This window comes from Syngnathus scovelli, chromosome 3 (assembly GCF_024217435.2).
Source record: "Syngnathus scovelli strain Florida chromosome 3, RoL_Ssco_1.2, whole genome shotgun sequence".
NCBI classification, from domain to species: Eukaryota; Metazoa; Chordata; class Actinopteri; order Syngnathiformes; family Syngnathidae; genus Syngnathus; species Syngnathus scovelli.
Genome location: NC_090849.1, coordinates 16,008,914 through 16,036,135, shown reverse-complemented (window position 1 = coordinate 16,036,135; position 27,222 = coordinate 16,008,914). Strand labels below are relative to the sequence as shown.

Here is a 27,222-nt window from a genome sequence, read left to right as displayed (position 1 = left end):
GGACACCAGCATACCATGTTTGGTTCTTGTTCTCAAACATGAACAAAATGTCCTCTTTGGATTTACATTTCACAAAACATGCACAGTCTAGAAGTCTACCACAGCGAGGCTTCTTTTCCCTCTCTCACCATGGGTTCGCTTTTAGGCTCGGGTGCAACTTTAGGAGGAGTTTTTGGTTTTAACCAGGCCCTTGGTCACCAGACCCCTGTAGAACTCCTGCAGGTACGTGTACACACACTTCCAATCGGGCTCGCGCATCTTCACCATGTCATCCACGTCCAGCAGCTGCGGACAGTCCAATAGTTTCCTGCGCCCGGTAAGGAACGGGAAGATGGACACAGAGACAGAGAGGAGGAGGCAAACGATACAAGGAGAGAAAATGAAGAGAGGACAACGAGTGGGAAAGACATGAAGGAGATAATACAGATGATGCAGTGAGCAGCCATGATAGAGATTCAGTGGACAGAGAGAGCAGAGAGACAAACAAATAACATTACATTCTCAGTGTTCACACAAGTGTGGTGACATGCTTCTTAAACATCATGATACATCATATGCAGTGGCAAACAATACACAAACAGACATAAGACGCAATAAATCATCAAATGAGCATCAGGCGATGCTCATTTAGCCTATTCGGGGGGGGGGGCGTTTAAACATTTCGATTACTAATTGTAAGGTGACTAAAAAAAACGGTTCACGTGTGCAGCATGTGTGCGACTCCAAAAAAAAAATGCAAATAAGGTGAATATGTGAAGAGCGCACATCCACACACAAGCACACAAGTGGTGACTGTGGTCACGTGACAGTCCAAAAATTACGAACCAGTGGTGCACATGGGTGACATCACAGGTATGGTATGATGACAGAAGAAAACACAATGAGTGTTGGAAGAAGAGAAAAAAGAAGGGAGATGATATCGCAAGGCCGATTTTTTTTTTTTGGACCAGGTGGGGATTTGTGCCTCCAGGTCAGCGGCTTAGAAAAGGGATGAGATGGCGTGGGTCGTGGTGGAGACTCAGGACTGAATCAGCATTATGTTTTATCAATATTTATTTTATGACTTAGTCTATCACGATCCCGTACTAAAAAGCATTTTAGGCATTTAAGTCAAAATTAATATAAATTGTTCTGTGCCATAGAAGAAAACGGTCACTAAAGCGATAACTGAGCGGATTTATTTGGATGGGCAAACAAGCTGATTGCACGCCGTTCATAACCCTAAAATGTCCTAACTGTAGCAAATAATTGTCTGAAATTATAAACAAAAGGAAAAAAAGGACGGAGGTAGCCTCGCTTCCTTCCTTGTGCCATGTGACAATTCGCAGTCTTGGAACGTCATGTCGGCACTGTCGTAAACTGAAGACAGCCTGTATTCAGAAGGAATGCTGTTCAATGTGTAAAAAGGGCACTGCACTACTTGCTTGGCATTTTAATGCATTTTCCATTCGACTTGAAAATAATTAAACACTGGCTGCAACCTTTGTTCTTGGCTCCTGCCTCGTGCAGCTAAATAAGGTAAAGAGAAAATAGCAGAAAACCATCATGTGTTTGAACTCACTCGGCATTGCTGAAGGCCACCTCAAAGTTTTGCCTGCGGTTGCTGGGACTCAGGGAGCTGTAGTCGAAGGCCTCCGGGAAGAAGTTGTGCACCAGTGCGCAGAACGCCATGCCGTTGCTCCAGCTGGATGAAAAGTTTTGGATGTCCACGTGCTGATTGGGGAGAGAAGACAGAACGAGTTAAGTGATGGAAACATTCCGAGGGTAGTTCGTTATTATCCTGGCCTAGGGCGTATTAGCGGGTTGAGTTTGACTTGGGCGGCATGGAAGGAGAGTGGCGAGCACGTGGCACCTCATATGAGCGGGTCTTGGCACGGCACCAGTCGAGCAGCATCTGCTTGATGGTGTTGGCGTTAGGTACGCCAAAGCTGGTGGAACGCTGCACCTTGTTTACTTTGGAGACCACCTGCTGTCCCGGGCTTAAAGAGGAGAGATCAAGTCAATACTTTTCTTTTTTTGGTTAGTCCATCAGAGTGTTGATCCTCACCCTCCTCCCTCCTTCTCCAGCTTCTCTATCATGGCTTTGCGGGCCTGCATGGCCGAGGTCTTGGGCAAAGTCTGTGCCCTCGTCAGCTCCTTGCGCCTCTCAGCTTGCCTTCGCTCTACGGCGGCCAACCCGCCGCTGCGAGACGACGTCTCGTCCTCGCGATCAAACACGCTGAAATAACCAGAACACGCAACACTTTGTCGGCAAGGAACACAAAGTAGGTGACTGACAACCACGTTGTAGATGGCACAATTGGTTGTTAAATTACTCACACCCTTTTTTACTTTTGGAAAATAATATATCAGGTCTGATCATGTATATATAAAAAACTACGAATTCCATGATGTAACCACAGGTGGGATAATATTGTGCAAAAGTCCCAACAACTCACCTGCCAACTTTTTTGCTTGTATTAGAGGAGGATGAAGATGTATAGCTGTAAGACTTCGACTGGAGTGTCCCTCCTAAAACATCGAGAGAAACATATTACTAAAACACTCAAGCAAATTAGGCAAGAAATGCTATATATTAGAAATGGGGAAAGACTCACTGTCTGTTTTCTGCACATAACTAGCCTCAACAACCGTGCTGCGAGATGATCGGCTTCCATCATCTATAAGCGCACACATTAATATTAGTCAGTTAAAAAAAGTGCAGTTTGAACATTTTCAGAAGGTTCAATAAAAATGCAGGATTTTAGGGAGGTAAATATACCGGAATGAGCAAAGCGGTCCATCTTGGTTACTTGGCTAAGGGTCGAGCCATCTGCAGATTTCTCCACCTTCCTCATCACCACTTCTCCCGCCCCGACTCCCGCACGACTTTTGTTGGAACGCTCGTCTCTCTGTTGCCGGAGCTCCTGCAGACGAGCCTCGCGTTCTTTTTCTCTCTCGTCTGGAAAGGAGATGAATCGATGGAACGGGGAGCAGATAGAGGGATGCAAGGTGGAAAAAAAGAGAGGCGCAGATGATGCTTATCAAAAAACACTTGGACAAATAAGGATAAAGAAAGACCCTCGAGGGAAAGACTTCTGTCGAGTGTAATGTGAAACACACTGACAAAACATAACGATTCCAAATGATTTAAACCTTTACTTTACTTGCAAGTTTGAATGAGTGTATCATGCACTTCAAGTTTCATACAGGCAAACATTATTCAAACAGAAATAAAGAAGCATGCATCAAACTATGTTTGCGTTGACCAACGCGCATATTGGATGTATATTTTCGGCATTCCAAGTGTTGGACAAGCGTAGTTTGGTGCAAACACACACGCAAACTAGAAGACACAAGCGTATTAAAGTTTCGTTAGACCGCACTGCAAAGCAACCCGTCCTACCTATTTCCACTTGAGTACATCCCAGCATGGCCTCTGAGAGCAGAGTGAATGGAAATATTTGGAAAAGGACCACTGAGCTACAACCCATTCTTGCCTTGGTGACTTTTAGAGCTTTGCATTTTAGTGTCATTCATAATAGATGTCGTCGATTTTTTTGTTACCTCTCTTTTTCTTGCGAAGGTCCCGCATAGTTGCACGGATGATTTTCCTTTCCTCAAAATCTTTGGACTCATCAAGCTGTTGGAAGAGATACAAAGAATTACAATGAGAGGATCATAATTGTTTAGGCACGCTGTTCTGATGATGTGAATTTTCCCAAAATAGCCCAGTTGACGAGATTTAGTGCACTTATGACTCATTCCCAATCATTACTTGGGTGTGAAGTACCATTTTATCGAGGAGCTCTTCATCCTCGATAGCAGCCAACTGCTCAGCAGTCAGTTTTCCGGGACACTCCTCAGCCTTGGCCTGGATGGTGGAACCATTCGGGATTGCGGGGATGTGCACTTGGACAGACGGCCCGGATGAAAACACCGGCTCTGAGGCAGCGATAGGCTCCGTCTCCATCTGCACAAGATAAAACATAAGACAATAAGAGACCGAAGAAAAACATGCACAACTGTGACCATAGTTGGATACAATGTGAATCTCCAAGCCTGAAGCGCAGACTAAGTTTTATCATTAAGAGACCAGGGTGATGTTAAGAAAACACAACCGAAGTTTGTTGACATTTAGGAAGTAATAGGCAAAGAAGGATTTTAGCGGAACACCATAATAGGCCTGAATCAGTGAACTTGGTTTCAAAGCACACATTTTTCCCTCCGTATGATAATCTCTTCTCGGACAAAGACTGCCTACTTCCCATAGCTCATTATTTTTTCCACCCCCTGCCCTATGGCCGGAGGAGAGACAGCGAGCGCATGAGAGTCACTTTTTCATCAAGTGTGACAGAGGTTTTGTAAAATGTGACGGAGCTGCCGAGAACCCGTCGTTTATGTGACACCATTAGGAGAATACGCGTCAACTTTATAGAAGATTTAAAGCCAATCTAAATTGTGCACTAACTTCAAAAGTCAAACTAAATATAGTAAAAATCATGAGGAAGAAGGAACAGTCTGTCTATCAAACACACAAGGATGAACATCATGGATAAAGTTTGACATTAATCTGGCTAATTAAATCATGGGCTCTGCATCCATCCATCCATCCATTTTCTGAACCGCTTAGTCCCCACGGGGGTCGCGGGCGTGCTGGAGCCTATCCCAGCCGTCATCGGGCAGTAGGCGGGGGACACCCTGAACTGGTTGCCAGCCAATCGCAGGGCACACAGAGACAGACAACCAATCGCACTCACACTCACACCTAGGGACAATTTGGAGTCTTCAATCGGCCTACCAAGCATGTTTTTGGAATGTGGGAGGAAACCGGAGTGCCCGGAGAAAACCCACGCGGGCCCGGGGAGAACATGCAAACTCCACACAGGGAGGGCCGGAGGTGGAATCGAACCCGCACCCTCCTAACTGTGAGGCGGACGTGCTACCCAGTGCGCCACCGAGCCGCTGGGCTCTGCATTGATAGCAAAAAAAAAAATAAAATAAAAATAGCCACATAAGGTTGAACACTGCTGTCATGACTTAATATGAACAATTCAATGGTGGCTAAAGGTTACACGCAGGTTACAGTATATTAAAAAAAAGTCATTATATAACTAAATTAATTACCCCATCACATTGTACATGCTGTGCAAGAATAAAACATTTTAGACACCACTGAGCAAATAAATTTACTTCATATAGTTTGAAGTCCAGCAATTTGTGCCTTTTTTGAAGCTGGAACACCGAGGGAAGTATTTGAGATAATGAAAGTACCTTGGTGTAGTTGCTTGGGAGGGGAAACGCCTTAGGCGTATACCAAAATATAGTCAGTGACCATGAATCCTAAACAAAACACCTCTTAGTAAATGTTCGCGTGGTGCCGAATGCCTGCGGAAGACCACTGTAGCTGCGGCCTGGCCTCTGCGTTTTTGCCGTAATCAGGTCCAGGTCCAGATATAGCTCAGACAGCTGTCTCCATCCCGGTCCAGCACCCTTCTAGGAAGGCCCCTGCCTGACTGGCTCTCCCCAGAGAGGGACAAAGCCAAGACAATCCAGTATTGCATGATCTCTGTTGACCAAATATTTGTGAACTTGTGGCCTCTGGGACTGGGTGGACTGAGAGTCACTTGACTGACAAGGAATGTTTTGGGTTGCAACACAGCCAAACAAGGCCTCTGAATTTAGCGGAGAGAGAATGAGCGTGGGCCTGAAGGGGGTGGCAAAAAAAGATCTTTTGTGTGCAAGTCATGTTTAAGAAGTTTGGTGTCTTATGCGTTTTGGAGTTGTTGTAGAAACAAAGTTGAGGCCAATTGAGTTCAGTTCTCTCGATCACTTGTGCAGGACAAGCAATCAGGTCTGTCATCAGACCTGAAACACTGTGAAATAAGAATTGTAATTTTTGACCTACAATAGTTGAGATGGAGCTATTCTGCATTGTTAAAGCAATGTCAGGTCTGTGGTCTCTTCAACAATCATCAACACAGGAACAAAATATGTTCCCATTAAAGTAAGAGAATGCAAAGAGATCATAACGAGAATCAGAATATGAGTGGTACCATGCTGTTGTTGCCTGAAATGTTTCCCATCAGGGCGGGAGCAGACAGAGAGCGACAGGATGCAAAGGCCGGAGGGTGAGATACTGGTGCAGGCTCAGAGTCCAAAGTTGGTGTTGGGTCTGAGCATTCTGAACCCGACTCCAGATCCTGGGTTTTAGGTTCCCCTTCCTGGGGTTCAACAGGTGGCGCATCCCCAGTTGAAATATTTGAGTTTTCTTCATGGGTAGGATGAAGCTTTACATTTGGTTCTTCGCAGACTTGGGCATCACTCGACGGAGAGCTGGAGTTGACTTGTGGTAAAGGATCAGGAAGCCCCATCGCCTTGCAAAGAGCCTCCACTTGCCTCACCAGCTTCTCCTGTTGAATCCTCAGCCTCAAGTTCTCCTCTTGCAAACTAGCCAGTACCTGGGCCAGGGGTGCCATCTGAACTTCTGCCTGCTCCAGCTGTGAATCCACTTGCTTTCTAAATGATTTGAGATCACTATGGATCTCCTCCACCGCACATTTAAGTACCAATTCAAAATTCCTCTCTCCAAACTGCTCTTCTTCATACTCTTCTTGTGAAAGCAGATCTCCAATGACCTCCTCTAGGCCAGATGCAGAACAAGCACTATCTGGGCTACCTAGTGCCTCTGGACCCTCTGAGGCTGGCAGGAAATTCAAGTTAACACCCGGCATCGTCGCAATTCTTTTCCAAAGTTATATCAATAGCAAAACTATGAGAGTTTCATGAATTTCTAGTTCTATGTTTTGTATTTTTCGCCTAAAATATCAAATTAAAATGTCATTCTTATAACAACAAGACAAATGTTCTCCCTTCCAAATCCTTTTCTAGGACCTGTCAAACAACACATGGTCTTTATACACCCTACAAACCACCCCTCTTTAGCGACTCAACTCGTGCCAACCAATGAGCATGCAAGGAATCTGGCCTCCAAGGCAACAGGAGTTCCATCCCCCTTTTCCAGGTGCCACAGACATGGCCATTAATCTCTGCCTCATACATTATTCCATTGAGAAGGTCAGCTGTGGGGCAATGGTGGAAGCCTGAGAGGGCACAATCATATATTATTTACCTTTTGTCCTTCACACATTTGATCATAAACAAGAAAGGTCGAGAGACTCGTCACTTGCCGCCTCAAATTCCTCTACGTATGTTCATGTCGACAGACTCCAGTACAGTTTTTGAGCTAGTTGTTATTCATGAAATGTTTCTTAATTGTTGTAGTCCATTTCCAAGTAACAATTTGACAACTGGAACATCAGCATGAGGATATAGCGCCAATCAATTATATGACTCAAATTACTCTGCATTTCATCTTAAAAAAAGGTGACAACATTGCCGAACACTTAAATGTGGAATCATTCGAGTGAATTCTTAATCTTGAGTTTAATCTTCTTCCCTTCATGTCAATGTGTGAGAGAGACGGAGCGGGAGAAAGAGAGGGAAAGGAGGGAGGGCGAGTAGCATAGCCCCCTGCCTCTGTGTTTCTAAAAATACTACATTGTAGCACCCCATAAAGCTTAGAAATAAAGGCGTTTGGTAGCCAAAGAAAATGATTAAACCTGAAGAAATTGAAAACTTGAATAACTGAGGGCAAGTAGGGGTGTAAAACTTTCCAGTAAGCAGTGCACCCACTTTGCAAAACAAATAATCATCTGCAATGTACAGTATGTGAAGTGGTCAGTCAAGCATCATGTGCCACGGCTCAGCGGTATTTTAACAATGGGGTCATCATCGCACTGTGCAAATCTATGACAATCCCTCATTGACTGCGGGCCACCGGGGTCCAGAGATAACGCCAGCGGCAAGTTACAAATATGAGCCGGGGCTCAACAGTTATGATGGGCAGACGGCCATATGGAAGACAAAGCAAAGAGGCAACGCTGCCTCTGGCCACAGCTGTCGCCAATGGATGAGCAATAAAAATACAATGGAGGAAATAGTGGAGGTTTTCATCAGAGGACCACCGAGGAGAAGCCACGACCACACAAACAGATCAAAGGGTGAGACCCTAAGCTGTTGTGATCAGCAATTAAAAAATAAGAGAACTCATCTGTGAATCAAAGCAAAGAGGCTATCACTATTGTATATTTTTACATCGATTGCCAAATGAAATAATCAGATAAATATTTAATGTTGATTATTGGATATACACTACAAAGTCCATAAATTGATTATTATTCAGTTACTGGTTTGGTCTGTAAAATGTTGTTCAATGTTTTCTAAAATAAAATCTGAATTTAGCAAATGTCTTACAGTATTTTGATTCAACAAACGGTTGGCTTTCATGACGGACTTCAGAAATCAGAGAACATTTACTGTTGTTCTTTACAAAAGGATTTGGCCAATTTTAACTTAATGACTAAACAATTATCGTGGTTACCGAATAATCTAATTCATCAGATTTAGATTAATCGATTAATTTTGATACCTCCACCGGCAAAATCTAAATCCACATTTAAAACAAGCACTATAAAAATACCGTTTAATCATATCCTTTGTGTTTGTGTCAGGCAAAATTATATAACGGTAAAAACATTTATACCACTCTGTATTACATACATATTAAAACATTAAATACTTGTATTAACATATTTCTTATTAAAATAAACCAAATGAGATAAAAACTAAAGAGTCATAGTCCTGAAATCAATGTTTTGACATCCACGTTGAAGTGATACAATAACGATGCCATTGTTGTGTTTCCTCGAGTCTGCACTTACACAAACTCAGAAGTAAAGCAACAATTTAGTCTAAAATACTGATTGATGTATATCGGTCGCTGGATAAAGTGATGTCCCGCATGGTTAAGATATCTCATAACACTTACCTGAATTGTACACGTCCTTTAAAAAACACCAAGAGCTTACCTGTACGTTAAGTTGTTGTGCTCGGGTATGTCGGTCTCATCTCCTACAAAACGCTACCTTCTTCTCGTGAAACACTGTTAATGTGTCTTAGTTGGGACCTTTGTCTCAGTGAGGCGTCAAATGATGGACACGCTCTCATTCCAACACCTTATATCAAGCCTACAGCCTGATGGAGACTCCTCCTAGCCCCAATTAAGCAACTCCCTGATCCCAAAAGCAGATAATGTCTGCCCTCACCAGTGCCATTAAAAAGGAGGCAAGAGCCCACCTCTCATCACCTTCTCGCCTCTCTCCCCTCAGTTCATCAGAACACTTCCTTTCTTGGAGGGCAGTGTAGGTTAAGGAAGGCAACAAATTGGATTTTAACTGCTCACTGAGCAGAGAGAAGAGCCTAACAGCAGTCGCTCTCCTCCATCAGCAGTCATCTCAGTACACAAGAAATGCATCTGAAGCGTGGCCAAATAAAGACTCGATGTGATAACTTGTCTTTCGTTATGATGGATGATAGACAGATGTGATTGAACCAACATTTCCCCGATGGATCTCAGCGGGCATTTGCCTGCTGAGAGAAAAGGAGGAATGCCCTGAGCACCTCCTCCTCCTTTGCTCTCCTTCACATACCCTAGAAGGAAAGACGTGACTGGCTACCCTCTCCGTATTTGATAAACACTGCTCGTCCCTCTGCTTCTCTTACTTTGTCCCGTTTTCACTGAACAGAGATCCTGGCTTCCTTTATAGGGGAGGATTTCTGTTGCAGAAAAACACTGTGGAATCATTTGAACTTAACAGCCACCACAGAGTTTATCGGAGAACATGCTCTACATGTTTTGATCAGCTTTGGACCTCGATCATTTAGTATTCCTAAAGTCAGTACCTTAATGGAAGATCCAGAGGAGAAGCTGGAGGAAGAGGAGATCTTGAATGGTGTGGCTCTGAGGCCAAAGGTCAGCTCTGAAATAGACAGAGATTCTCATTTTAGGGATTTAACATGCATCCAGTACAAGAAAGGCCATTAGGGCGGCCATTAGTCAGTTACATAACAGTAAAAACATGACAGTGTTTAATGAATGCAAATGAACATGAACATTGTTTATCAACAACTGTGTGGTTGCATATCCTGTTAAAGGATGAAGAAATGACAAGTTTGAAACACAGAGCCTAAAACGGAACAGTGTGCATCCTCAAATGTGTTAGTAGAATGAACCATATGTAACAAGAGGGTATAAATTCTATGAGGTCCAATGGACTAAGTAGGTGAAAGGTTCTCCCCTCGGACGTCTTGACTTTGAAAGCAAATCACATAGCAGACAAAGCAATGCACTGTGCGGGTTTACAAGGTCTGGTCTATCCTACTCCTCAATGTGGTTTGAGAGGGACAGTTGTTGTGTCCTTTGTCCTGATATACTTTCTGTGGTGAACCTCTGACCTCACCCACTCAACAAGGCCTCTCTATAACAAGCGCCTTTTAGAACAAGCGTGCTCCTTCATATTCAGTAGTCTGACGAAAAGCTTTGTCATCAACCCACTTGTGACCTGGTGCTTGCCACCTCCCACAACTCGGGATTTGGTTCTGACCTGCAAAGTAGTCAGCTGCCAAACAACAGTGCCGTAACGATCGAAATTGTACCGAAACCATTCAATAGAAACTGCAGTGGATGTGTTTCCTGTTGCTGTTATGGCCTACCTGTTCTCTGCCCAAGAGCATTTGCGGTGATATGCGGGGTCATGTTGCTGATGGGCACGATGTTGCCCCTCTGGGAGGATGTGGATGAAGATGTGGTGCGTCCATCCTTGATCTCAATGGTGAGAAACGTCTTCATGTCTGCTTCTTCTTGGGTGGACTGCTGCCCAGCTTCTCTCCCTGGGGTCTGGTCTTCCTTTGAATCCCTCAAGACAGACTCGCTCTTCTCAGTCGGGAGCCTCGTACCACCCATGGACTGCTGGGATTGGCTGGTTGAAGACAGAGGTTTGCTAGCCACACCTCTGAGCTGAGGTGTGGCCTGACTTTTGGACGCAGCAGAGGTGTGAGCTGCGGAGTCTGCGCGCGCCCATGCTGGTCTGTTGCCAGAGGAGATGAGGGATGTTGCAGAAGGAGTAAACACCTCCGCAGCTCTGGAGAAGTTTGTCTGGCCACTGCTGCTCAAAGGAGTCTTCTTCAAAGCTGGGAGAATTATGTTCTGACTGGGTTCATTGAACTTGCGCATCCTATCGCGTACAGAGTTGGTGCGTTTGGATTGCTCTGGCAGAACATCTTTCTTCTCAGGTGCTGTGAAGACATCGAGGAGAGAAGGTGAAATTCCTTCATCTAAAGATACCACACTTATATAATGCTTTTTTCCAATCACTCAATTATGTAATTCTACATAGATGCCAGATACTTGAAGTTCTGATATCTTCATAATGTTGTAGCTGTACGTCTGTTTTGGGCTCATATATCACTGAGCTGCGCAGGTCTCAGAGTGTGTGCGCATGGAGCAAATGTTTTTCCATCAGAGTTCACTCAAGGTCACAAAAGCTCACAAAGACAGTTTTTTTCTTGTCGCCATGACTTTTTCAACATGTTTAAAATTTCCTGCTGAAATACTGGCGAAATAGTATTATGCAGTTCCACGAGTTAGTTTTTGCAGAGGATAAAGATAATATGCCAGTGAGTGCTTAAAGTGCTATAACAATGCCACATAGATGCTTTTTTTTTTTCTTACCAGCATCCTTGCCATGAGTGAGGTTTGGATCACATGCTGCCGTCTATATGAAGGAAACCAAAAACAGAACAGAGTCATCAGTGGAGAGGGATACAGAGATTTGCAGTCCAATTGGATTGGATTAACAAACACAAAGTGCTCTACGTAGCATGCATGGTTGTTGTGACAGCTACACAATTTAACATACAGTACATAATTGGTGGTGTTGTTTTTATTATGTAACATCAGTGTTTTTGGTGGGCCTTGGTTCTATTTTTGGGCCCCAGAATGTTTACATTACATTCAGGCGACTGAGCATCAGGCTAAATTGAAATGAAGGGTCAAAGCAGTTGAGGCGAGCCTTGCAGAAACCCATTTAAAGAAGGAGCCCTAGAGGACAACTAACAGTTCTTCTCCTCTCTGACAGCAGGTGAAGCTCACACACTGTGTTGACAGGAAGCAGAGCTACTCAGGTGCAGATGTGTTTATTTGTGTAGCTGAGCAACAAAAGATAAACGGCAACGAACTGGATGTCATCACAGTGCGTTTATGGATGCCAATGTAACCTGGGTGTCACATAAGTTGTCGAGTGGGTGTCAGGGGAAAGTCAGCGTTCATACACACATGCTCTGTGACTAAATAGCCCCCTCTAGTGGCAAGCTTTTGAATGTAACTGTCAATGACTGACATCGAAGGAAAATGTTCTTAACAAAGGTCGTGGTGAGTTAAAGCGAAGTCGACAATACGGAATATCTTTACCTGTTGTCTCAGGATGTCGGTCCTGTCCTCGGCTGTACCATTGATTGAGCTGGTTTCAAGGTTTCTTTGAGACATGACGGCTCCATCTGGATGATCCTGGTTGAGGAGGTGGTCATCGCTGGATGGAACCTCTACGTTCCATACATCGTGGCTTCTGGTCTCATTTTCTGAGTCAGGACTGTGAGCGGCGACGCTCGTGTCCACCTCCTCTTCATCTGGTGGACACCTCTCTTCAGAGAACATACTCATACCGCCATCGGAGTCCTTATGGTTTGTTGACAAATCAGTGCTGTCAAAACCTGAAGGGAGCCCGATACAAGAATCACAACCATCTGTGCCGATTATCTGATTGATGCAAGATTGGGATTCGAGACTATGCTCTGACGTTTCAGAGTCTTGTCTACTGCGCTGAGAGGAGCGCTGGCTTCTGTCTGAGGCTCCAGAATCTGATCGTGCTCTGTAGGTTGAGCTCAGGCTCTTTTCTGCGGTCATAGAATCCATATTGGATCTGGAAATTAAAGAGCCCCCACTGCAGTCTGAAGCGGCAGAATCAGACCTCTGACGGTGGGACAGAACCAGGTCGGGCTCTGTGGCCACTGCTTCTCTTTGTGGTTGGATCAGCAGCGGACCAGAGCCGTCCTCTTTCACCAGATGGTCAAGAACGAGTACCATGCCTGAGTTGGATCCTGAAACACAAAAGATAAACAATACAAAGTGAGGTTTAAGGTAGGAATGTCAAGGCTGTAATACGTACGTAATTGTTAAAAGTAATACACATTTTAATCACAACTGTAAGAAGACGCAATAGCATTAACTAGTACTTGTTATCGGCGAATCTTGCTTTTTTTTTTTTTTCATTGGATATGAACAAAAGAAACAGGTTGTGTTTAAGAGACGGAAAAGAGGGGAAATTAAATACTTCCGGACACACACGCAGCTCAAAGAGAGACCGGGATAGAAAATATCACTCAGGATCAGAGAGGAGACACGTGGAGACATGACGGGATGTCTGCATTTCCTCCAGACTAGCCTCGGTTCCTGAGATAGATTCGTCAGATTGTGTTGCGCATAAAAGAGGAGGAAGCGGCGAGACGGCGCTGCTGAAGGTGAAAAGATGTCAAGGAGGGAAATGGATGTGAAATGGAGACAAGAGCTTTCATTCCCCTCCATCTGAGCTGCTCCCTCTTTCTTCAGGAAACCACACTCCAAACTACACAGCAAAGCCCACATCCTTTCTACCTCTAAACACACAACAGAGCATTTTATGGGGGAATATCTGTGGTCGCTCACATTCCAGAGATGGAAGAAACCAGATCAGACTCAAGTTATCAAGCAGCTGCCTTTACTCCCACAAAGAAGATAGCCATTTGTTTTTTGTTGTGGTTTTGTTTTGTTCTACATTCACATTACAGCCTCTTATTTGTTCGGTTGTTTATTGATGGGAAAAAAAAAATCAAATTGTTACCCTTTTATATACTGGACTGTATTGTTCTTTATTGAACCACAAACAACATAACACAATTGTCAAGGAAGAAATGTATTGCTCTGGTCACTACATCTAAGAATACAAAGACAGGAAATAGCAAAAAAAATAAACGAGAGTGGATATTTGCGTGGTTGTCATTGTTTTCAGTTATTTTTGCAACTACATAAGTGCTAAGACTGTATTTGGGCAAGCACGGTGGGCAGAACATCAAGTGGTCATGTCAAACAAGGATACAATGCACCCTACTACAAAAACATTTGATTTTCTAAATCATAACCCTGGCAGTAAGAGTTGCTATAAAATGCAACATGGCTGAAGACGTGACGGTCATATCGTTAAAGCTTTTTTTGTCTGAGAAGCATGGGAATGTTTTTTCGTGATGTTGACAGTCTCAAAGAATGCGCTTTCTCCAGGCTCATCTCTCATTTTCACATACTTTTACCCTTAAAAAAGGACAACTAGCCACTTGGAAAACCACTGCCTACTCACTCCTGTCCCAACCACATAATGTTCTCTGTCTTTGTTGACAAGTGCTTTTCACTGGTGGTCTTTTTTTTATTGACACAAGCTTCACCCTGTTTTAAATTAGAAGGCATGAACAAATCAGGAACATTAGCAGATTTGCTGTGCCACATCAAAAAAACATTGGTTCCGTTCCCGTATCAGCTTTATTTAGCTGAGTTGTGGCTGCTGGGTTTCCCACTTGGTTTGGGAAAACCTGTAACCAAAGTCCAGATCCGTGAGAAAGACCCAGGGAATGAGTACAAGTAGAATCCCACTATGGCTGTAGAGCGTGTTTTTAATTGTACAAGAACTGCATTTGTCATAACTCAAGGTTGATTACACAACAGCTTTAGATGTAGATCAAATGTGTCAAGTGCAAATAGAGTATAGTGAGCCCTCGAGCATCAAGCCCTGCAGTCGTGCTGTTTCACTAATGGCCTCAACAGGCAATGAAATTTCTTCACGCTTAAAAGGCAAAACAACTTAAGCCGATGGCTTGAACGCCTCTGCGCAGTTCATAAAGTTACATGAAAGGTCTTCAAGATTCGAAACTAATATGACTTTTTGACTGCCATCTGAGAAGAAAAGCTCTTTTAGGTGGCTGTTTTAACAAGCCTTTGAGAGGAAGTTGCATTTAGCTGCCTTAACGCAGCCACGGGTTCATTGCACAGACACGGTTAGTGTTTTCTTCTAAGTTATCAAAATTTGACCTTCAGGTGAATGTTTACAGCCTATACAAGGTTTGTGTGGCAACAATCGCTGATGTGTGGGATGTGGAAAATGGAGAAAAGTGTGAGGGTGCGCCTTACTTATAGAAAGGTGGTTCTCACCTAGTCTCTGTAGCTCTCTGCTTTGGTTAGTCTGCTGGCCACGTAACTCCCGGATATGAGATTTGATGTGGTCTTGTTCACAGTCCTGCTCTCTTCGCTGCAAAATAAAAAAAAACATGGTAAGGTCAGGTGAGGATTGTTGTTAGAGGTCAACTGCTTAGCTAGGAGTCACAGCCATGCTGTGCAACATGCTTGGCCAGCTAAAAAAGTGCATTTCCTTGCTACAGGCTGGGGTTAAAGAAAGACATCATATAGATTCAGTGATGACCCAGAATTTTTATAAGCTGTCTGATATAAGTTAGGCATTTCGCTTCATGGTTTACCTGCTGCCGGACTGCAGGAAAACACATTAACCTTTCAAATTCAAGCCAAGTCATATAGGAACGGAGTTTCTCCATTAACAATCATACCACATTATTAGCAATCACAAAAGCTTCAATGTGTTTATGAGGCTTTGCTTGAGTCTAGTTGAGTTCACTTTGTGTGCAAAACCCCTGAAAGTAATAAACTGAAATATTGTGGCCGACATAAGTTAATGGAGAACCAAGATGCCTGCCGTCCCATCATTTTTTCCATTTCACTTTCTCCGCTTATGGAACAAAAATCTCAAGCAACCAAGGATGTTGCCTCACTAGAATCTCGAATTCTCAAGACTATAGCCAATGCTCACAAATCAAGATAATCCAACCACATCAAAACGCCTCAATTCTTAAGAATGCTTCCTTAATGAGATACTGTGGTGCTTGATGAGCTTGATTCAATACAAATCGGGGGTTTGCCCTATTTTACACACAGGAAAAAAATGACATTGGAAAGTCTAATTGGTTCAAGTTGAATACAAAGGGCATCCTCTGTGTAGGTACTAAGTAGACCCACGCAGGAGCCGCAGGGGGGAAATAATGGTGTTTGAGCTATAAACACAATTAGAGAGAAAGAGCCTTTCCGTGCCTGCCTGTTGCTTCTAGAAACAGTGACGGCCATCAGTTCACAGCTCCCACTTAACCACCGGGAACATGTTTTTCAGAGGAAAGTCGAGAGGGGAGGATGGAGATCCAAACCTGCTGCTAGTCGCCATGCTGTTATTAGCGGCTTCCCACTGGCCCAGACAACTGAGACCTGAAAGAGTCAACAGTGACACCGGTCCGGTGCCCCGCTTCTTTGAAGAACTCACCCCAACTTGGCCACAGGAGCATGTTTGTGCTAAGAGTATAATTACAAAAGCTCATAGCGACGACCAAAAATATGGGGACTGTGTGACCACAGCAAGGCGTAGGCCATCTGTGCTCTTCTGAAGCCCCAAAGGCAGCAAGTAGCAACACTGCGGCTTAAGGACAGCTCAAACGAAGGCCAGCTCCTTCTCCGTCATGTGTTTCAAACATATGGATTAATAAAGTGAGGTTCAGTGCCATGGAATTTGCATCAGTGTTCCATGCCATCACGTGGAAGGGAGACGAAAGCCGGCGGCTTTTCCATGACTGCCTCCACACACTTGGCTCATCTCCAAAGTCAAAGCTACAGTAGCAATCATATCTGCATCACAGTCTGGGATGACGGAACCCGCAAAAGAAATTCGTTCCCATTACTTTCTGCTCATCATCACATGGGTGCCCATTCCTAGACCCTCACAAGCAATGATTTTTTGCAATTTTTTTGGGTTTCATTTCAAGACATGTTCTACAATGAGCATTCTTAGATTGAGACATTCTTTACAAAAGGAAAATACAGCGTAAGATGCAGTCACATCATGAATGCAATATGCAATGTATACTATACTAGTACTTCGACAACAGTTCTTTATTCATATCATGCCCCATTTAATTTAATTGAACTTCTGTAGCATTCTGAAAGATCTTGGTCATGTCTAACAATCATCATAAGACATTCTAATCAGAAATACATTGGCAACATTGCTTGTATTGAGAAATCGCCCCAATCATTTGACTATCAACTATCTTGTCATATTTTTTTATAAATATTTTAAACATATTTCTTAACCACATCTTAAAGTCTTATGCTAGTTCTCGTGTTAGTCCCAGCTAAAAGACATTCACGTTCACCAAATAATCATGCACTTTCCCTCAAAACCATAAACCTTCCCTCACTTGTGGATCTCTGGTTAAGAACACCTGTCTTATATCTGTCACCTGTCTCAAACACACAAGTGGGCCTGAGGTCACCACATGATCGAAAGGCTAGCATCACCCAAAGTGTCTCTATGAATCAAGTTGGACTGCATGCATCAAGAAGGTACGCATCATTTACATCCCCAGAATAAAACGCTCATTTAAGATGGACAAATTTCTCCACAAACCTGAAATATAAACACAGGGGCAGAACTGTTCCATTCTTCAGTCAGATAGTAAAAAATGTACAAAGAGTAAAGTTGGCTTCTTCGGTGCCACGGGAAGAGAGGGGAAAAAAAAAGTCAGTGGAGCACTTGGCGTGTGACACACATCTGGAGGAAAAGAAGACTGACATTTACCTCTTAGCAAGAGCGACCGCCCCCTTTCTCGCTCTCTGTCTCGCTCTCTTTTAACCCTCTGGAGTCAGGACGTCCGCTAACTCATTACACACAGACTCTGCCATGTGCACAAACATATAGTACACCCCCCACACACCACATAATACAAACAAGCCACTCCCTCGATTTCCTCTACCTCCCTTCTGCCTCCACAGGGATCTGAACACCCCCCAATGCACACACAAAAGCACAAGTTAATGGGTCGCCTGGCTGACACATTAACTTCTGACACTCAACCTACATTTTGACCTTGTTTTTTCCCAAAAATGCCACATTTACATTAATTCAGAAAAATATTTCACTCAATATACCAGGTTGTAGAGTACATAGAGACAGAAAAGCCATTAAAATTAATATATTGTCCTACCAATCAATTAAAGTATCAAGAAAACGCTGAACTTCCATGACATTCTGAAAGATAATTGCATTTTTCCAGCCCAGTCCAAAAAAAAAGGCAGCATTGGTTAATTGCTAATTGGAAAATTAACAGTAATTGATTGACAACCCCACTAACAATGTATAAAATTGCCATAGTTAATGGTTTGACATTTAAATACCAAGACTCCTAAATATATAAATATATAACATTACTCTTAAAATAAATGAAAAGTATTATTTGAATTTGGAAAGAAATGTCTGCACATGTGCTACTTTCCTAGTTAGGCAGGCCATTTGGCAGTATCTGGTGGCAATTCTAAACTGCCAACAAGTGATTTTTTTAGAGAAAATCTAGGGAAATGTTCCACAGCAAGTGGGTCATTTTGTAAATGGTGCACAAAAGTATACTACACTGTACTGTACTGTAGTATATCTTTTGGTCGGTTTGATTTCAATCAAATAGAGGAAAAAAAAAAATTTTTTTTACATGTCATCAAGATTACTTCGCTGACGTATGTGCCTTTTGGTCTTTAATACAATAAATTTTATGATGCTATCACAAGTTGATTCTCCAGGAGCCAACGCAATATTTTACTGCAACTCATCATGCCATTTAAAACGCTCATAAATATCTAAGTAATGGCTTTGGCAACGCTTAGGCTACACACGCACTAATCCACTAACCGAGCCTACATAGTTTCCATCTGATGTTTCGCAAGTCGATGTTAGTTTGATGATTGTGGCATGCATTTTGGATGGTGTGTGTGTGGCTGCTGACAGGGGGGCTATCTGAGACGTTTATCTCTCACGATACAATTGCGTGCGGCTCAAAGAGATCCACCACTGTGATGTGAGTGGAAGGAGCCCTGGCTGCTGCTACTCGTGTTGCTTTTGGACACGTACACCTTCCTGTGCTGATTTTAGGCTACTGGAGCACAGCTGGTGCGCCGCCTTTGTGTTTGTGAGTCTGCCTTGGGCTGCCCCCCCCTCTGTCCTCAGAACCGCACATCCACACCTCCTGTGACTCAACTGTGCAGCACTCAGCTGTCTTACAGGAAGTGAGGCAAAAAAAAAACTTGAATGCTCCAGCATCCTGTGACGCCAACCTGCTGTCATAGCTTCCTAATCTGAGTACAACACAACAGTGGCTACCTACAGTAAGAGCCATTCTGACTTCCTTCGCAAAAATGTTGATCAAACGTAGTAGATAACATCTGGCCCCAGGGAGGCTGTCACATTATCCACTGGAACAATAATATCAATTCCAAAATCTTTGGTATTAGTGTAACTGTAAACAGAGCGATTGCAGTCCACAACAGGACTGGTCACCAATGAGAATGAGCGGCCTCAACTAAAAAAAATGGGCTCCATGGGAAGGAAGGAGCCACATGAAGCACTTGTCTATGGATGTGCACAAAAATGAAAAACAGAAGCACGACCGTGAGTTTATCCAGCATCTCACATGAGTATTGCATTTAGCATTGCTTTAAGGCGTTGCACTTGTGACTCAAGTCACACGCTCCTTATTGTGTGCTGCTAACTTGATTGTGGCAGCAGAGGCACCCTATGGCCACCACAGCCTGGGTAACAACACCCACAAATAAGCCAGAGCTCAATTCAGAGTTGCAAACGCAGGCTGTCATGTGACACCCAACTCAGATTATTTATTTTGGTATAAGCCTCCAACATTTAAATGATCTCTGCATTGCTACAAAAAGCTGATTTTCCTCTACTCACCGCAATTCCCTTAATGCTGTGGGGCTCCAGACTCTCTGTCTCCAGGCTGTGACCAGGGCCTTTAACCCTCTCCACTTGTCCTAAAAGACACAATTTACAACAATGGCACAAACTTACACTGGATCAATTAAGATGTGAGAAAGATCGCAAACAACCTTGAGATGACTGAATTGTTTACAGTGTCGTCATGGAAAGAAAGCGCAACAGGTTTGGATGAGGACACAACGTGCATTTGTGTGAGCGAGTGTGTGTTTACAGCACGTTGTCCAATTATCACATCGATAGAAAATGGCACAAGCATTGCACACAGTAGACGGCATGAAAGAATGGTAGGAATCCACTATCTGATAGGGCATCAGACGTACTGTGTCGCCACAGTTACAGAGCTGCCAAGGTGAATTCTTCAGCCACCCTCGAAAATGTCTCATACGTAACTGTAATTCAAACGCTTTTTATTATATATGAATTATTGTTGTGTGAAACGTGACTTTTTAAACAGTAATGGTGTAGATCTCTATCAACTATTAGGCAGAGTGTGACATCATCAAACTCACCTTGTAGCTGTTCGTCTCTGATTTGTCGAATGGCTGCTCGAATCATCTTCCTCTCTTCGTATTCGACGGCAGCACGGAGCTACCGAGTACATCCAAAAATTAGCCTATGCTCAGACTCATTTGATCATTCCCTCATCATTACTGCATCACTTCATATTTTTCCGGTACATGCCAAGTGATGTTGCCATATCGTGGATGAAGATTTGTGCCTAACTCAAAAGCGATTAATAAAGCGATTTATCACTTTAGATGTCCATGTCTAGTTAAAATTCCATCCCTCCGCTGATACTGACCATCTTGGTGAGTTCGTCGACATCGCTGATTGCTTTTAGTCTGTGTGCGAGGCCATCTAAAGCCACGCTGGATTCTGACCTAAGAGAGCAACAGAGTGGTTAAAACATGGTCATCATCACTGGCCCGTAACTTCACAATACAAACTATGGCTCCACTGGTTTATATGAAGAGGCAGCAAGACACTAAATTTCTTAGCTGTGCAAAAAATATTCCATAACTGGAAATAATTATACTGCAGCAGAAAATATCTGGCATCGGAGACACAGCGGGTTTGAAAAAGACCCATCTCATCCTCTTTATTTTTGGAATCAATTCTCTGCTTTGCTGTCTATTACTTAAACACTATTTGAGTTCTCCTTTGCTTTTCTTTTGTTGCTAGCACTGTCATTGACTGGCAAACAATGGAGGAAGTTTGCTGCATCTCACCCAAAATCAGCACAAGCGCTACTGTAGATAAAATATATCTTGGCATCAAATACAAGAAAGCGTGAAGTGATAATATTTGTGTGGAATATATTGGATTTTCTTTTTTTAAACAACACACAAATGTTAATCAAATAGTCAATCAAGCACTTCTCGGTGTAAAATACTGCTCACCAAAGAAGAGTGAATATTTCTGATGCTTCATCTTCTCACATCAAATTGCATTTCTGTTTTTTTCCCCCCCAAGGAGTTTTTCTTGTAATCCAATTCGTTTCTCTAATCGGTCAAACTTGCCAAACATGGATTTTGTGGCTCAACTTCTTAGCGATGCAATTTGGCCTAACTCGAGAGATTTCAAGGATTTGTCACTAAAGGAGCGTGAAGCCAATGCACGCAAAGTTGTGCAGTCTTAATTGCAAAAAACATTTTTTTTTTAAAGTTGCAAGTGATTTACTGTAATACCAAGATTATCTTTAGGGATGACTTTAAAACCTTTAATTCTAGCGTTTCTCATTATGTTTCCGTGAGAAAACTCTCAACTGACAAGAATTTAAGCGACAGATTTCCTTCCGCGTGGCTCAGCTAAATATTCTAATATAGAGACCCCAAAAAAAGAAAAAGCATTCATAAAATTCCTCATCAATCTGAATCACAGTTAAAATGAGGACTGGTAACTTGATATCAAGATGACCTAAACAATTGGCCTATTCGTTGTAAAAATATCAACCATGATGGAAAATGGAAAGTCTACCGTGGTTGCCATTTACGATTAACCGACTCTGCATTTCCAGACTTTTCCGACTGGTTTGTTAAGGAATGTCGCTTTCCTACTACAGTGTATCCATTTCACCTGGACTGCTTTGTAATTAGGACATCCAAGGTTCAGCGTGTTTATGTATATGTGCGGGCTCACCTGTGCTGGTTTTCCTTGTCCTCCTGCTGTTTGAGTCGTGTGTGGCGAAACCTCTTGCTGGCCAACGCGGCCTCCATGTCTTCGATCTCTCTCCTCCTCAACTCGCGGATAGCTGAACGGATGAGGCGTCTCTCGTCCAGATCCACGGTTCCATCCAGCTGCATGTCCACCGCAAAAGAACAAACAGAGGGAGCTGAATGATTGAGGTGCAGACATAACAAGGCGTCACACAGTCAACCATCAGCCATTTTTTTTTTTTGCTGTACTGTTTTCTAAATTATAGTCACATTACAAAAAATTGCAGTCTTTACAGCTTGAGCTGCACTGACTAAAAAAAAAAAAAAAAAAAATCCTGAATGTTGCTGGAAAAATACAAGACTGTGCTGCCAGTTCTAGTCTGACAGTGGCAGTCGTGTAACAGAGTTGACCAATAACGTCATTACGTTGATGGGCCAGGAAAGTGATAACAAGCACAGACTCATTGACTGCAACAATAGATACACAAGCAAAGTCCAATGTGACAATAAAAAGTTGTATCAAAAAACACAATCTGTGTTTGTTACTATGGTTACAGATGAGTTTCAAATACCAGTATACGTATTGCCCTTTTTTGCCAATGAGAATGATAAAAAAATAAAATAAAATACAAGAGACCAGTATACGTATTGTCCTTTTTTTGCCAATAAGAATAATAAATAAAAAAAATAAAAAATCTCAAAAATTTAACGGAACTAATCGCACAATAGGTTTCATGCACAAGATCATACACAGCGGATTATTTTATTTAGAACGTTGGTAAGATAGCTACAATAAATACAACAATAAACACATTGTTTAGATGTCAAACGTCTTTCACTCCCAATCAAAGCTGAGCATTGCGTTTCTAAAGACAGAATGTTTGCTCCTGCGCTTCTCTTCAATTTCATTAGAGTGTGCAGGTGTACGGACTGAAGTAGCCGGTGAGAGCGGATTGGTGCTGACAAGTGCACACTGCCCAGACCTCTAATGTGAGGAGATTAGTCCAACCAGGTTGGGAAAAATACAAACAGCTGCTGAGCGCTCTCCAGGCCTCACATTTTTGTTTCATCACTTCAGGCTAATTTAAGAGAGCTACTAAGTTTCTAGTAATTACAAAACGTGAGGCTTTGTGAGCAGCAGAGGGTAGAAGTGTGCTGTGTGCGGTCACACATCTTTCTTATGGCAGACAGCGGGAGCCTGTCAACACATGCCGAGGTGAGGTGAGTGATCCAAGAAAGGTTGAGAAGTCCTCACACTCAGCTGCACTCTTACAGGGTATCCTGCCGCTTCGGCCCAAAATGTGCAGCAGAGGAACACCTCTTCATACCAGCTTGCTGGATGTGGTTGTTAGGCCAAACTGGGGGTCGCCTCCCCATATGAGGAGGCGGGATCTCACCAAGGATGACAAGTGGTTTTTGAGGTCTCGCCGCGGTTTTTGACAAAAATATGCAGTCGCTGAGAGTCGCTCTTGCGCCGTCATTCGTGGAAATTTAAAGTAACTGAGACAAACAAGTGAACACGTGCCGAAGAGGAAAGATCAAAAGCGGGAGGAGAAGGAAAAGAGTGGTAATGGTTAACAGCATTGAGGTATGCTGACGAGGATATAAGGGAAAATGAAGTTGGGATTGTCTTTGCCTAAAAATGGGCAGAGGAGAACTGGGCGGGAAAGGGGACAGGTCATTCCTCACATTCCTGCTGACTCACAAGGAAAGAGATGTTAGTAGACTCAGAAACTGGGGTCAACTTGCTTTTTATTTAAACAGCAGGGAATGGTGTGAGGAGGGGACACGGTCTGACACTTTCAATCCAAAGACAGTGTACAGGCACACGCACAATTTTTTTACATTTCAAACTCCAAGTTTCAGAGTCCCCTGAGAATTGGGCCTTTGTTGACTTTACAACTGGAAGAAACACCTTGAAGTCTTGATAACAAAACGTATCGGGACGTTGACACAAATTCAAACTAGTTGATGTTTAAAATGAGCCAATAAGGACACAGTACCTTTGGATTGGTTCCTACGTTTAAAGTTGACACATTACCGGCCTGGCACAAAGCCAACTGCTGCAACGTTCTTCCTCCAGGCATTTGAAAGAGAGCAAGGGGAAAAATACGACCAATACTGTCCCGGCACTGTAAAGTAATGAGTGACCATGACGACAGCAAATAAAACACCTCAGACAGGAGCACATGCCAACAAAAACAAGAATAGCCGTTAAAGAACCAAAGGGTGAAATGAGTCCAGATGCAGAGGCCTTCACACAGTGAAGGAAAGCAGTGTCTCACAGGAAATCTGAGAGGAAACTTCTGTTTACATGGCAGCAACACCTTTATGCCAGTGACCAAGTCTCAAGGCATTTTTCAAAATGAACCAATAAAACTCCATACACTCCGTGTATGCATCGAAAATATTTATTGTAAGATGGTAGCCGTTGAGCACGTACAGAACTGCTTTTCACACCTCCCTGCTTGCCAACAAACGCCAGAACTCATACACAAGTGGGTAACACTCAAACACTCAAGCTAGTGAAAAGGTTAAGTCTCATCATGCAACAGTCTGAGCTACCTGCCAACAACCGACACACCTACCAGGGGGCCCTGACTAGATAGAATGTTAGCAAAGGGGAAGGTGGAGAACGTGTATGAGTGACAGAATAACAGGAGATCAAACAAACTAGGTCACTAATTGCAGATGATATTACATACTAATGATAGCGTTAGTTTCAGAGTCTCACATGCATGCTTGGAATAAACCAGAAAGGCAGGATGTGACTTGGCAAGATACTAGTCTAAGTAATGTTGTGATGCTGGCAGGCCACCTCCAAATGTCTGACTGAGCAGCTCAATCAATCACAGTCGATTAAGGTCCGTTGGTGGTTGACTTTAATCCCATCCAGGTGGCAAAATGCTCCGGCTCGCCGCCTTTTGCACACACTCTAGACCACGAAGGGAACTGAATTTTAACATACGCAAGGTCAGTTTAGTTTATTGGGCCAAAAGCGGAATGTGGTCAAACGTGGCAGATGCTTAAAGTTACTCAGGTAGACAAAACATCAGAAAGGTACAATTACGTGAGTCTTCAAGCTGCGTTTTAATTAGCGGATGTCGGCACAAGATTGGAACGAACTGAAAAACAAACGGACCACTCAACTCAATTACCATATATAGAAAAAAGAAATAGTACAGTGTTAAACTGCAGACATAAATCTGAACACTTAGACGACCTTTAAACGGAACAATTTGGACTAAAACCAAAAATTCTTGTGGTGGAGGCATCTCTAAATTCCCACAAAAACATCTCACGAAAGAACTCAGGCAAGCTGTCTGCTTATTTTCGATTGTGTGGTTAATTTGTGAGGCCACCAAAGAATGTGTATCTCTCAGAGATGGAAATATGATGCTGACTACAGAATAAGTGGCAATACAGACGGACGTATGTCTCTGTCCTTGACCGAGTCGACAACAATTACACAACAATAGCATGAAGATAAAAAGAATCGAAAGTCAGGAAAGTCCGGAATCGGTCAGCTGGTTTAATTCTGTCAGTACAGTGACCGCGCATTTTTTAACCTACCCCCCCCCCTGGGAGTCCTGCACAGCGGTTTGGTCTCTTATGCATTATAATTTGCTTCACCACAAGGAGGAGAAGGTACTTGCAGTTGAAGCCACTTAAACACTCGGTCTCTATGTGAGCGAAATCTTCCTGAAAACTCACTGAACCTGTCTGGACCCTTCAAGTCGACCTTTTGACTCCCATTTTGCGTTACGTTTGCAGCACCGCATCGACTCGCTAATTTGTGATATTTGATGTAAGACCACACAGATGCACACGTGCAATTCAGCATGCAGGTGCACGGGTATCACGGGTGCACCACAGAGGCTGGAATAATCATTTTCAGAGCACGTTAAGGTTAGAGTGCATCCAGGCAGCAGATGGGATCAGTGAGCTTTTAGCTCTCTGGTGTCAAGACCAGAGGTTTTGCCTTATAAGGACAGAAGACACTTCTTGTAGCAATGCTTCAGGGTGAGTTACTTGCTACCACTGTAGACGCTGTACAAATGCAGACATTCAGATGAGCGCTTTCAAGAATACATGAAAAGAAAAAAAAAAAAGTGTACACCCTCAAATGATTTGTCTCAAAATGAGGTCAAATTCAATTCCGGGAAGAAAACAATGAGTGCAGACAGAAGGCAAGTGCACACCCTGTTGGGAAGTGGGAAAGAAGTCAGGAAAGAGGAGAGCCCTTCAAGGCAATCCGTTTCATAGATGAGGGAGTTTCGCTTGCCTCACAGCTGGAAGCTCAACAAAGAAATGAACTCGATTCAAGGTGGAGCCGCATTGGAGTCCAGAGCCCACCGGGCCTGCACCGTGTGGAAGCAAGACTGAACAGGGACTGCTGATGAATAAAAGTTGAAAGATTAAATGTACTTGTGGCAACGTGCTTGCTTTGACTGAAGCTCCACGTGCCGGGAAGATAAGATTTCAAGCGGAGCTAGTATGTAGATGCGAGGACAGACAGAGAGACATGGGAAAACACTGTCCCGCTTTCCAGTCCACAGAGCAGAAACAAAGACTGGGACACATGGCGGAATGCATGGATGTTAGGGGGGGGGGGCATAAATGACATTCTATAGAACACAATAGATGAATACACTGAAAGACTATTTCAATTTGTGATGCAAAGTGTTGCGTTACGGTGTTTAAAATTGGGGCGTAATAGTGACCTTGTCGGTTCAAGCCACACTCAATTTACAACCTCCGGATAAACAATGGGCTCCAAAGTAAATTTGGCCTAAATGGAACAAATATTTCCGTGTTCCCAAACAGTTTTGGGCCAATGAAAACTTTTTTTTTTTTTTAGTGTGCTGGAACAACAGGCAAAAACAACACTTAAAAGTTGAAAGATTCTATGAAGCATTGATCAACTCAATATTTATTTGAAGCAATTGAAGTGTTTAATGATAAATGTTTCATTTTCTTTTAAGACTGCACTTTAAAAATGGTTGTTTCCGAGGTTAAGGAGTCTTGCTTCTCTCATTAGAGACCAAGAAGAAAACTGGGAAGGAGAGTACAGAACGTTTACAGATAAGATGGCATTTTCCTGAGTGGTTACCACATGGGAAATGGGGCTTCTTCTCAGTGAAAAATGCTAGCATGCCAGTTTCTGCTGAATATGGATAAGCCTCAGCAGGAAACACATAAATTATTAGTCCAAA

At 43.1% G+C, this 27,222-nt stretch overlaps 1 protein-coding gene across 5 annotated transcripts in view; it reads right to left on the bottom strand.

Moving 5' to 3' along the window:
* Positions 1-27,222, bottom strand: part of smtnb (smoothelin b) — a 35,185-nt gene that overhangs the window by 1,894 nt on the left and 6,069 nt on the right. The window contains exons 2-20 of one of the 5 annotated variants that reach the window (XM_049762226.2): positions 21,990-22,147; positions 20,653-20,731; positions 20,360-20,438; positions 19,806-19,885; positions 15,170-15,266; positions 12,350-13,035; positions 11,612-11,654; positions 10,594-11,175; positions 9,784-9,860; positions 3,773-3,952; positions 3,547-3,622; positions 3,386-3,418; positions 2,762-2,941; positions 2,598-2,660; positions 2,439-2,511; positions 2,048-2,218; positions 1,853-1,979; positions 1,562-1,713; positions 129-307 (exon numbers count right to left, since the gene is read on the bottom strand). In XM_049762226.2, coding sequence (XP_049618183.1) covers positions 160-307; positions 1,562-1,713; positions 1,853-1,979; positions 2,048-2,218; positions 2,439-2,511; positions 2,598-2,660; positions 2,762-2,941; positions 3,386-3,418; positions 3,547-3,622; positions 3,773-3,952; positions 9,784-9,860; positions 10,594-11,175; positions 11,612-11,654; positions 12,350-13,035; positions 15,170-15,266; positions 19,806-19,885; positions 20,360-20,438; positions 20,653-20,731; positions 21,990-22,147 — 3,084 coding nt within the window. In that variant the 3' untranslated portion in view covers positions 129-159. Of the gene's footprint in view, positions 1-128; positions 308-1,561; positions 1,714-1,852; positions 1,980-2,047; positions 2,219-2,438; positions 2,512-2,597; positions 2,661-2,761; positions 2,942-3,385; positions 3,419-3,546; positions 3,623-3,772; positions 3,953-9,783; positions 9,861-10,593; positions 11,176-11,611; positions 11,655-12,349; positions 13,036-15,169; positions 15,267-17,480; positions 17,630-19,805; positions 19,886-20,359; positions 20,439-20,652; positions 20,732-21,989; positions 22,148-27,222 lie in introns of those variants that run through there. The other 4 variants (XM_049762225.1, XM_049762228.2, XM_049762227.1 and 1 more) reach the window with 4 other exon arrangements.